Source organism: Notamacropus eugenii, chromosome 2 (assembly GCF_028372415.1).
Source record: "Notamacropus eugenii isolate mMacEug1 chromosome 2, mMacEug1.pri_v2, whole genome shotgun sequence".
NCBI lineage: Eukaryota > Metazoa > Chordata > Mammalia > Diprotodontia > Macropodidae > Notamacropus > Notamacropus eugenii.
In genome coordinates, this window is record NC_092873.1 from 355,949,325 (window position 1) to 355,960,559 (window position 11,235).

Below are 11,235 nucleotides of genomic sequence, written 5' to 3' on the forward strand. Positions count from 1 at the left end.
ATTCTCTAAATTGTGTCTTATGAATAAACTGGTCATCACAGATTTTTTTTTACAGGTTTTCTAAGTTGAAAATTAACAAAATATACTTTAATTGAAAGCATTTTATGACTAAAGTTCTGAGATCTGGCTAATTATAGCAAGTACAGGTAAGATGAAGAAAAAAATAGCAGAAAGAACAAAAGCTCAGAAAAACAAACATCTAACTGTACTCGATCAATTTTATTTACCTGGGTCACAACCTCCACAGAGCCAATATAGGTATCAGGGCGGAGCAAAATATGCTCCAACTGGGTTTTCTTTTGATAGATTCTCTCAACAGACAATCTTTTCTTTGTGTCCTCATTTTTCTTTATTTTATTAACTTGGAGATTTTCATTTACAGGCTAGAAATTTAAAAAAAAAATGGGAAAAGCTTTTAAGTAATGGTCTTGAAAGGAAAATAGAAAAGTCCAAAATAATATTTTAGTAGTTGAGGGTACAGTTTACAAAGTTGAATGTAATATTGGTATACTTTGATCACTGAATCCTGTAAGTTAAAAACCTTCAGAACAGTTTCTAAAGCACCCGGAGTACTGCATTCCTCCATTTTCAAAGAGGACCATGACATCAGATTAATGACATGACTTGGACTTGACTTTGTTTTGAGTATGGGAGGGCTGTGCAAGGTCACCAGCCTCACTTTCTCCTCCTGAGCCATCTGGATCCAGTGATCAGATATTTGTCAGGATAACTGGAGATGGCCCAGGATGCAATGGGAGACCTTAGCCTTTTAAGGTACTCAAAGTGAGGTAATGCCCATTCAGTAAATAGGCCTCTTTAAAAAGCAGTCAGGAAGATGGCTCAGGTTGTGTACATCCTTATACTCTGAGTATAAGGAGATTGCAAAGACTGTATCTAAAATTAATAAGAACTTATGCCCTATATCCATTTTCCTTTGAAAACAATGACATTCACCTTATAAAAAGGAAAACCTGTATGAGTATGGGCATTATATATGTGCAAAGTCCTGCTATAACACAGATAACTCTCATGTGGTTTCAGATATATTCAAACTAAGAATCAAATCATGTTCCTGGGAATCCTACAGAAAAAGTCTATATGCTATACAGGTGGTCTGCAATAACTATACTACTGTTTATGATTCATTGGAGAGTTTAAAGCATAAACGCATCAAATATATTCATGCACACATCTGATTGTGTGGACTATTTGTTGGGCTTTAAGTCAGGAAGACCTTCTTGCAAACCCAATCTGTCATTTGTTAGAAGTTACTGTACACTGGGTAAGTCACTTAACCCTTACATGTATTCAAGCCCTCACCGTAGGGTTCACCTACATAGAAAAGATTCGTTTTGCCTTGGTGGAGGTAGTTTTTGACCCTGCCAAATGGGTATACAGGCTTATAAGAGATATATAGATATATGTACACAATTTTTTTTCTATTTATTTTTGGACACCAGTACATGAGTGCCAAGAAGGCAGGGTTTCAGTATTATTTGTTGAGCTCTCTTTTTGCTTTAAGAAAAATATACGTAATGCCACTAAAGGCCAGGACTCAAGGTTTCCTGGTCCCTAAATCCCTTGATTTAGTTAGAACCATATTAAAGACTGAATAAAAAGGGTATCAAACTCAGTTCACGTCAAAAGTGGATAAAGAGCCAGAAAAAGCGGTTTGGGGTGGTGGTGGGCTGGCTGATGTAGGCGGAAAAAGCCCAGTGCTGTGCTGTGGGGAAGAAAGGAGAGATTGGGTTAGAAACAAAACTCAGCCCTTCTTAGTCGGGCCTTGGGGCCAGTCACGGAACCACCCTGGGCCGTCCACAAGCACCAGGGATCTCTGCGGGGGAGTGTGTTTGAATCTGAGTTCTGGTTCCGCTCCAGAGGGGGTCCCAGGGAGGAGGGACCGCGAGCCGGGGGCCTCCCTGGTACTTGTAGCACGAACCCAAAGGCGTCTTCTATAGGAAGCCTTCCCAGGGCCTCCTCGGTCATCACTGGACAGCTCCCTTAGACTGAGATCTCCCAGAGCGGGCCTGACTTCGGCCCCTCATAAAGGTTTGTGGACGGACGGACCGATCCCGTCTCCCCGCCCTCTGCCCTTGGCCGCGCGCTCGTCCCCGTCACGGCGCCCCTGAACCCCGCAGGGGCAGGCCCCCTGCTCCCAGGCCCCCTTTTAACCGACGCTTCACCTTTTAAGCGGGGGTTTAAGAGATTCGGGGCGACCCGAGGGCCCCCAACCAGGCCTGAGCCGGGGGCGGAGGTTGGGGGTCCTATTCCCAGGGCCCCTGTCAGGAACCTGGGGTTAACGAAGCCAGCCGGGACTTACTAACTAACCCGGCCCGGAGCCGGTCGCCGCCCACCGGCCTCCCGTGCTCACCTGCAGCGGCGACAGATCCTCCATGCCGGGGGCTGTGGGGGGAGGCGGCCAAAGCTACTGAGGAGACTCGACACCGAGCGCTGGAGCCCAAGCGACCGCACAACCCGCCGAAGACGACGGTCCGTTACGCGGGCTCCTTTCAAAACTACACTTTCCCCGCCCGCCCGAGCCAGACTGACCAATCACTGCCCTGCTTTCGTCACCCACGAGAGGCCAATCACCGCGGAGGTCTCAGATGACCGACCGAGCAACCGAGAAGTCCTATTGGAATAGACGGAGAAGGCGCCCGGGGACTTTTCAAAAAGGACCAATGGGAGTCGGGGTCGAGAAGACAGGCGGGGGGCTGTACCAATCAGAAGGGAGCAGCGGTTTGCCCGGGGGGAGGCTGAGAGAAAGCCTTTGGGCGGGCGTTTGAAATGAGGCAGAAGGAGCTCGGGAAAAAAATGGAGGAGGGTTTGGGCGGAAGTCTGGGGTCGGGTACCGGCATCTCTAGATCCCCGGCCTAACAGCGCGGCCCAGGATCCTATGGGATCTAGAACTGGAAAGGGACCGCCCGGTCCAGCCTTCTCATTGACCCAGAAGGAAACAGGCACCGAGAAGCCGAGCGACGTAGCCGAGGTCACACAGCGGAAGCAGGGTTTAAATTCAAACACAGCTCCGCACTCGGTCTTCCTTCTAAGCTCTGTGTGTTTCGGTTGTCCTCTTAGTGACATTTCCGCAGTGCTTTATATTCCACAGAGTGAAAATCAAAATGACTGCCCGGTAATTTTACATTAAAGCGGCTATAGCGCAGAATCCCTGGAGATGCGTGCGGCGCAGCAGGGGTCCCGCCGGAAGGCGCGGCTCCCCAGAGCTTGGTTCCTCTAGCTATTTAAACTGAAAACGGACCATTTTTCTGTTAGAGTGGCAGAAGGAGGTTGTGGGTATAAAAGATCTGAAGTAGAATCTCTAAGTAAGGCATGCTGTGGGACAATAGGATTATTACCCAACTTTGGGCTTGTACAGAAAGTTATCTGTAGATATTAGCTATATAGATCTGTATATAAATCCATCCATCTCTCTAAATGAAATATGGCTGAGATCCTCTGTCAGTTTTGGGAGAGAGAGGGGGAGAGAGAGGAGAAAGACAGAGACAGACGGAGAGAGGAGAGAGGGTCAGAGGAGAGAGAGAAAGAGGGAGAGAGAGGAGAGAGAGAGAGAGGGAGAGAGAGAGAAGAGAGGGACAGAGGAGAGAGAAAGAGGGAGAGAGAGAGAGAGGAGAGAGACAGAGACAGATGGAGAGAGGAGAGAGGGTCAGAGGAGAGAGAAAGAGGGAGAGAGAGGAGAGAGAGAGAAGAGAGGGACAGAGGAGAGAGAAAGAGGGAGAGAGAGGAGAGAGAGAGAAGAGAGGGACAGAGGAGAGAGAAAGAGGGAGAGAGAGGAGAGAGACAAAGGGAGAGAGAAACAGAGGAGGAGGGAGGGAGGGAGGAGAGGAGAGAGACTTATGTGAATAAAAATAGTATTTATCTCCCAAGAGGTTCAAGGTTCAAGGTTGAGATAATAATTTGTAAAGTGCTTTTGCAAACCTTAGAATGCTATATAAATGCTAGCTATTGTTATTTATTAGGGGTATGTAGGTGGGGCAGTGGATAGAACTCAGAGCCTCTGGAGTCAGGAAGTTTCCACTTCCTGAGTTCGAATCAGGCCTCAGACACTTACTAGCTGTGTAACCCTGGACAAGTCACTTAACCCTGTTTGCCTCAGTTTCCTCATCTGTAAAATGATCTAGAGAAGGAAATGGCAAATCACTCCAGTATCTCTGCCAAGAAAACTCTAAATGGTGTCATGGAAGAGCTGGATACAACTGAACAGCAAAATTGTTATTTAATACCTGGCCAAGAGCTGGATACTGAAATACTAAAAGCAAGTTCAAAGGTAGTCTCTCATCTGAAGCAGCTTACATTCTAATGAGGAAAGACTACACAAAAATGGGGGCTAGAAAGGTGTGGGGGAGGAGAGGAGATACACCTTGGATCTAATCCCTGGCTATTTCTAAGAAATTTGCCCTGTCTTCCCATTCTCCCTCTTTACTACCTCCTTTTCAAAGGACCACAAAACAAGCTTGTCTCCCCAAACTTTCTAAAACCCTTACATGATCTGACCACTTCTGCTATTGAACTGTACATCTCCCTTCTTCACCATTAAACTTGAGAAAGCCCTCTACACTTGGGTGCCTCCACTTCCTGTCTTCTCATCTCTTCTCTCCCAAAACCTCTACAATCTACAATCATTATTATTCATATGGAACGGTTTCTTCCAAAATTAACCAGCAATCTTGATCTCCTCATTGCCACATCTAATAAACAGCCTTTTCTTATTCCTTGTCCTTCTTGATTGACCTCATGGACATGTTTTTCTCCTAGACCTAGATTCTCTTCTCATATCTATTCCAAAAGTAATTTTTCAAAATCATAAATCTGACCATATTATCTCTCTAGTCAATAAACTTCAATGGCACCTTATTGTGTTTAAGATCCAATAGAAAGTTTGCCATTTAAAGCTCTTCACCACATGGGTCGTTGCTATCTTTCTAGTCTTTTTACACTTTGTTCTTCCTTCAGGAAGGTAGCTAAGTACATCTCTGGATAGAACCCTGGATCTGTACTCAGGAAAACCTGAATGAAGATTTAACCTCAGGTACTTCCTAGCTGTGTGACCTTGGAGACGAGTCACTTAACCTTTGTCTGCTTCTCTTTTTTCAACTGGGAAACTCGAGAATAATACAAATTGCTTACTGTATCAGGGAGGGAGAAAATTTGGAACTCAAAATTTTATATAAAAAAAGAACGTTAAAAAAGAATTTTATAGTTAAATAATTTGAGTTTGCCTATAAAAAATGAAAAACAAAGCAAAAATAAATGAATAAAATGGGGATAATAATAGCACCTGTTTCCCAGGATTCTTGTGAGGATCAAATGGGATAAAATTTGTAAAATGCTTAATACAGTGTTTGGCACATAGTAGTAGTTGTTGAGTGGTTTCAGTTGTGTCTGACTCTTCATTCAACCCATTTGGGGTTTTCTTGGCAAAGATACTGAAGTAGTTTGCCATTTCCTTCTCCAGCTCATTTGACAGATGAGGAAACAAAGACAAACAGGGTTAAGTGACTTGCCCAGGGTCACATTGCTAGGAAGTGCCTTGAACCACTCCAAGGATGGCATCATATCCACTGTACCACCTAGAGCGGGCATTGGTGCACTTGTATTCCTCAAACAAATGCTCCATCTCCCATCTCTGTCTTTTTAGCTCTACTCTCTTACTTTCTCTGGTTTCTTTGAAGACACTTTCTGCAGAAGATCTTTCAAGGTCCTTTTAGCTGCTTTTTCCCCTCGGAAATTGCCTTTCATCTAACTGTATAGATCTTGCATATATCTATTTATATGCTCTCTTTTCCCATCAGAATGTGCACTTCCTGAGGGCAGTTTTTTTGTCTTCATTTTCTCAGCATAAGCACGGTACACTGGTTCGTGCTGGTACTTAATAAATAATGGTTGCTTGACTGATTCTGTTGTAAAAGCCCAGGCTGAGCTCACAGGTCTTGAGAGACCTACGAAAGCAATGCTTAGAAAAATATACTCACTGAGGGATTGGGGTGGGGGTGGGAAAGCTTTCTTTGGTGCTGTTTCCTACAATTAGAGTGTAATTGAAGGCAGGGATTGTCTCAAGTTTTCTATTTTTTCCTATTTCCCCAGCCTAGGTACAATGCTTGGCACATAGTAAGGGATTAATAGAGGCTTCCTCTTCTCCTCAGTGAGTATCTTCCTAGAACCTCCATTTGAGGAATTTCCCAGGGCCAATTACCACTCAAGTCTCAATGAGCTCTACCCCTTACTCAACTTTTCCACCTCTGGCCATGTACCTTCCTGGTACCTTCTCTCTTCACCTTTCTCCCTCCCCAAATTTTCAGTTCCCTTTTGTGTGGTGTTTTTTTTCCCGTTAGAATGTAAGATCCTTGAGGATAGGCATTGCTCTCATATATCCAGTAGACATCTTAAACTCAACATGTCCAAAAGTGAACTCATTATCTTAACTCAAATCCTTCCCTATTCCTAATTTCCCTGAAACTGTTGAGGATACTACCATCTTCCTAGTTTTCCAGGCTTCTTAACTTTCCAGGTATCTTAACTTCTCACCATCTTTTTTTGAGGTAGTTGGGGTTAGGTGACTTGCCCAGGGTTACAGAGTTAGTATCTGAGGTCAAATTTGAACTCAAGTCCTCCCAACTCCAATACTCTATTTCATTCCCTCCCCCCTCATCTAATCTTTGCCAAGACCCATCAGTTTTATATTTGTGACATCTCTAGCATGTGCCTCCTTCTGTCCTCTGACACTGTCACTACCTTGGAAACAGGTCCTTATCACCTCAGATTTGGACTGATCAATGTCCCTGCCACAAATCTCTCAGCTGTCAATTATATGTCAAAGTGATTTCAAGTCTGATCATGTCACCCTCCAACAATCCCCCTCTAGTCTCCTATCACCTCCAGGATCAAATATAAAATGTGTGATTCAAAGCTCTTCATAACCCAATTTATCTCCGTTTATCTTTTCAATCTTCTTACACCTTATGCTCTGATCCGACCATACTCATCTTCTTGTTGTTCCTTGAATGAAAATCTCTCCATCTCCTAACTCTGGACATTTTCACTGCCTGTCCCCTTTATTCAGAAAGTTTTTCTTTCTCCTCTCTGCCTTCTGACTTTCCTGGCTTCCTTCAAGTCCCAGCAAAAAGCCCATCTTTATAGGAAGCCTTTTCTAATCCCTTTTAATTCAAATACTTTTCCTTTGTTCACTGTCCCTTATATGTCTTATCTGCACATAGATGCTTGCATTTTTCCCCCCAAGAGGGCAAAGAGTGGGGACTGTTTTTTTCCCTTTGTATTCTCAGTGCTTAACACAGTTCCTGGCATAGAAGTGCTTAATAAATTCTTTATTTGCCATCTTAACAAATGCCTTTCTGTTTATTCACCCTTATTTTTTGTCAGGGGAAATATTTGACAGAGGATTGCACTACACTCATTCTGGTGGTTTTATAAGATCCATGAGCACTTTGCTCACCCTTTATTATCATCCCTCCCTGTATCAGGCAATGTGATATGGTTAGTTGGTTGGTTGTTGTCCTTTGTTTTCGAAGAGGACCAAAATGACATCACCATGATAAAGTCAAGTTTCAACATGTTTGGCTGTGTCTGATCAGACCAATACGAGCTCTACCACAGATTGGGCACAGATAGTCTTTGTGAACATTTGAGGTGGTTACTCCAAATTTGCGCATCCTGCATTTACTTTGTGATGTTTCAATTCTGCTTTGCTCATAGAACACAGCACCTTTTCTGATGTGGGCATGCCATACTGAGAGGTCCTGTGCCAGTGTCTCCCATGTTGCACAATCAAATGTGCAATCAAAAAGGCAATGTGATATAGTGAAACCTGGAAAGCCAAGAGACCTGGGCTGTTAAGAAGTTTTGGATATTTAAGACCATTCTTACAGATGAGAAAATGGGTTGATTTCAAACACAACTCTCCGAACTTCCCTAGTGTTTTTCAACAGCAGCTCAACTTTAGACCATCCTTGCTTTCAGGTGGTATCCCTCCTCTCCCATGCTAATTTTTTGCTTAGGATTGAGTAAAACTGAAGGAAATTAGTCTCCCAATGTTCCCTCTTCATCATGTGCTGGGGAGGGAAAGGCATGATAGAATTATTTTAAAGCCAAATTTAAAAAAATCAAACCTGCTACCTCTCCCTTCTATTAAAGCAGATTCAATAAATAAATAATTAAGCACCTAAGAAGTTCCTGCAGAGATACGGCAGAATTCTCGGTTCTTATAGAGTTCACAACCTAGTTGGGGAGATGTGACTACCACTACGAGTCCTTAAGTGACATTTGATCTGATTGAAGATCTGATTGGAACAAGAAGAAAGGAGCGGCAAGGGTGTGAGTAAAGCTGCTATTACTCTTCCTTGTCCTTCTACCTTTCTTGATTTACTACTTCCTAACAATCAGACCCTCAAAAAAGAATCTTTAAAAAATAAGTGACTAACATATTCACTTGCCTTAGCCTTATTAGGATTTCTCTTCTTCCAATCACCGCAGTTATAAACCATCTCTTCCTTTGAGATGAATGTGAGAAAGGAACTATGGCATGTCACTTATGAGGCTGTATCTTCTCTGATGTCATAAAGTGGTAGTTGGGGTGGGGGCAGGGAAAGATCACATCATAACTCTATTCCAGTTTAAAGAAAGTGTGGTACAACAGTTTGGGACTAGTTAATTCCATTTCCTTTGTGTAATTAATGACATTAATTATGCTAAGGTGTCATGTGGATAAGATTTCCTGTAAGTGGGCTAGTCAATTTCATCATTCATTCATTCACTTTTATTCCTTAAGTATTTACTGAATACCACAGGTCCCAAACATTTTTGACCCCTTTACTATCCCAGATTCAGTATGGGGTATTTTGGGTGACACTTTTGCAAATATGACAACCATCCAACCCACAGACCAGGCACAAAAAATAAATTAGATGGTACAGTATTTAGTTATGATAAAATAAAAAGTAAATAAGGGAAAATTAAGTGGTAGAACCATTCTCAGCATGTCAGCACGACTCCTCCCTGCTAGCCTTCCATGCCAGCAGGAAAGGGAATATCCTCTGGAAAAAGCATATTCCTAGGAGAAGAAAGGTTGCATCTCTTTTGGAATGCCTCTCCTTTCCTCTTCTTCCCAAACTAATGTTCATTTTCTCTTCGAAGCTACTACTGACATCTGCTGGAACTGTCATCTGCTGATGCTTCTTCCAGAGAAGATAGAGTAGTCTTACAGTGCTTTGGTTTTTTGGAGGGGAGACTTTTCAAGACAACATGACTCAGGGCTAATCAATACATTCAGTTTGGCTGAAATGTTGAGTACTTGAAAAAGGAATATGTAAAATAATGTAGGTGGCAGTCAGATTTTGAGGGACTATAAATGCCAATCTAAGGAGTTTGTATTTTTCTTAGAGATGATAGAACATCACTGAAGATGTTTGGGCAGTCACCTGGTCAGACTTGCACTTTAGAAATGCTAATTTGTACTTGTGTGGAGAATGAGCTGGAGAGGGAAAAAGACTGGAAGATGGGAGAACAATTAGGAAGCTATTGCTAGAGGGTAGGAGAGGTGATGAGAGTTTGAATAAAGTGGAGAGAAGAGGTACTAATTCTGGACATGTTATAGGAGTAAAATCAACAAGACTTAGCAACTGATTGGATATGGGGGGGGTGAGGGGAAGAATCAAGGATGACTTTGACTTTGAAAATCTGGGTCATAGGAAGGATGGTGATGCCTACAAAAGAAATGGGGATGTTTGGAAGAGGAATGGGAATATAATGAATTTTATTTTGGTAATAATGGGTTTGGGATGTCCAACAGACAGTGAGCTAAGAAGGACTGGAATTCAGGAGAGGAGATTACAGCTGATTGAAGAATCATCTGCATAGAGGTGATACCTCAAGCTATGAGAACCAATGAGATCACTGATTGAATGAATATAGAGAAGAGAAGAGGTCTTGAGGAAAAATCTTGTGCTTGTGCTTGTATCCGTGTGTGTAGGAGTAAAGGAGACCGAGAAGAAGCAGGCAAATAGGTAGGGAAATGAAGACAGAACAGAGCAATGACTCGGAAGTTAGACGAGATAATATTTATAGGATCACAGAGCTTGAGAGTTGAAAGGTACCTCGGTCTCTATATAGTTCAACATATACACAAAAGGAATCCCCCACCATAACACCTCAGATAATTAATTGTTCATCGCATTTCTTGCTTGAAGATCTCCAAGCAGGAGGAACCCTTCATTTCCGGAAGCAGTGCACTCCCTTTTTGGACAATGCTAATTGCTCAAAGTTTTCCCTGATATCACAGGCTAAATCTTTACAGCTTCCATTGCTTGCTCTCTGGGGCCCAACAGAACTAGACTAGATTCTCTATATGACAACTCCTTCAAATACCTGAAGACTTTTATCATGCCCCACTGAGTCTTCTCTTCTCCAGGCTAAACGTTCCTAATTCCATTAACTGGTCTTCATATGACAAATACTGAAGGCCCTTCACCATCCTGACTTCCCTCCATTGGATATTTTCTAACCTATCAAGGTCCTTCTTAAATTATAGTGTCCAGAACTGAACATAGTATTCTAGATGAAGTCTGACAAAGGGTAGCTAGAAGGTGCAACAAATAGAGCACTGGGTCCAGAGACGGGAAGACTCATCTTTCTGAGTTCAAATCTGATCTCAGACACTTACTAGCTGTGTGATCCTGGCAAGTCATTTAATTCTGTTTGCATCAGTTTCTTGCTTTATAAAATGAGCTGGAAAAGCAACCCACTCCAGTATCTTTGCCAAGAAAATCCCAAATGGGGTCACAAAGAACAAGATGAAGTCTGACAAGAGTAGAGTGCAGTGGGACTATCACTTTCCTATTTTCCTGGAAGCTCTGTCCCTGTCAATGAAACCTGAGATTAGTTTAACTTTTTAGAAGTCTTCCATATTTCGCTATAACCTCATATTGAACTCATTGTCCAGAACTTTTTTTTTTTTTTAAAGAACGACTTTCTTAATAAACATACCTCCCCCATTTTCCACTTGTGAAATTGATTTATGGTACAATGTGAGACTTTACATTTATCACTATGGAGTTTTTTCTTTGGAATTCTGTTTCTGCCACCCAGTGTATTAACTATATTTCTTGGCTTTGTGCCTTCTTCCAATTTAATGAATTGCACCATCAAAAATGTTCAATGACACAACACCAAGCCCAGATACAAAGGAGTACCTTTGCCATATCCATA

At 42.6% G+C, this 11,235-nt stretch overlaps 1 protein-coding gene across 2 annotated transcripts in view; it reads right to left on the reverse strand.

Moving 5' to 3' along the window:
• TOP2A (DNA topoisomerase II alpha) overlaps window positions 1-8,521 on the reverse strand; it is a 30,987-nt gene extending 22,466 nt beyond the window's left edge. Inside the window, exons 1-2 of one of the 2 annotated variants that reach the window (XM_072646364.1) lie at window positions 8,466-8,521; window positions 228-383 (exon numbers count right to left, since the gene is read on the reverse strand). In XM_072646364.1, coding sequence (XP_072502465.1) covers window positions 228-383; window positions 8,466-8,516 — 207 coding nt within the window. In that variant the 5' untranslated portion in view covers window positions 8,517-8,521. Of the gene's footprint in view, window positions 1-227; window positions 384-2,371; window positions 2,552-8,465 lie in introns of those variants that run through there. The other variant, XM_072646365.1, reaches the window with a different exon arrangement.
• Between the last annotated feature and the right edge of the window lie 2,714 nt (window positions 8,522-11,235).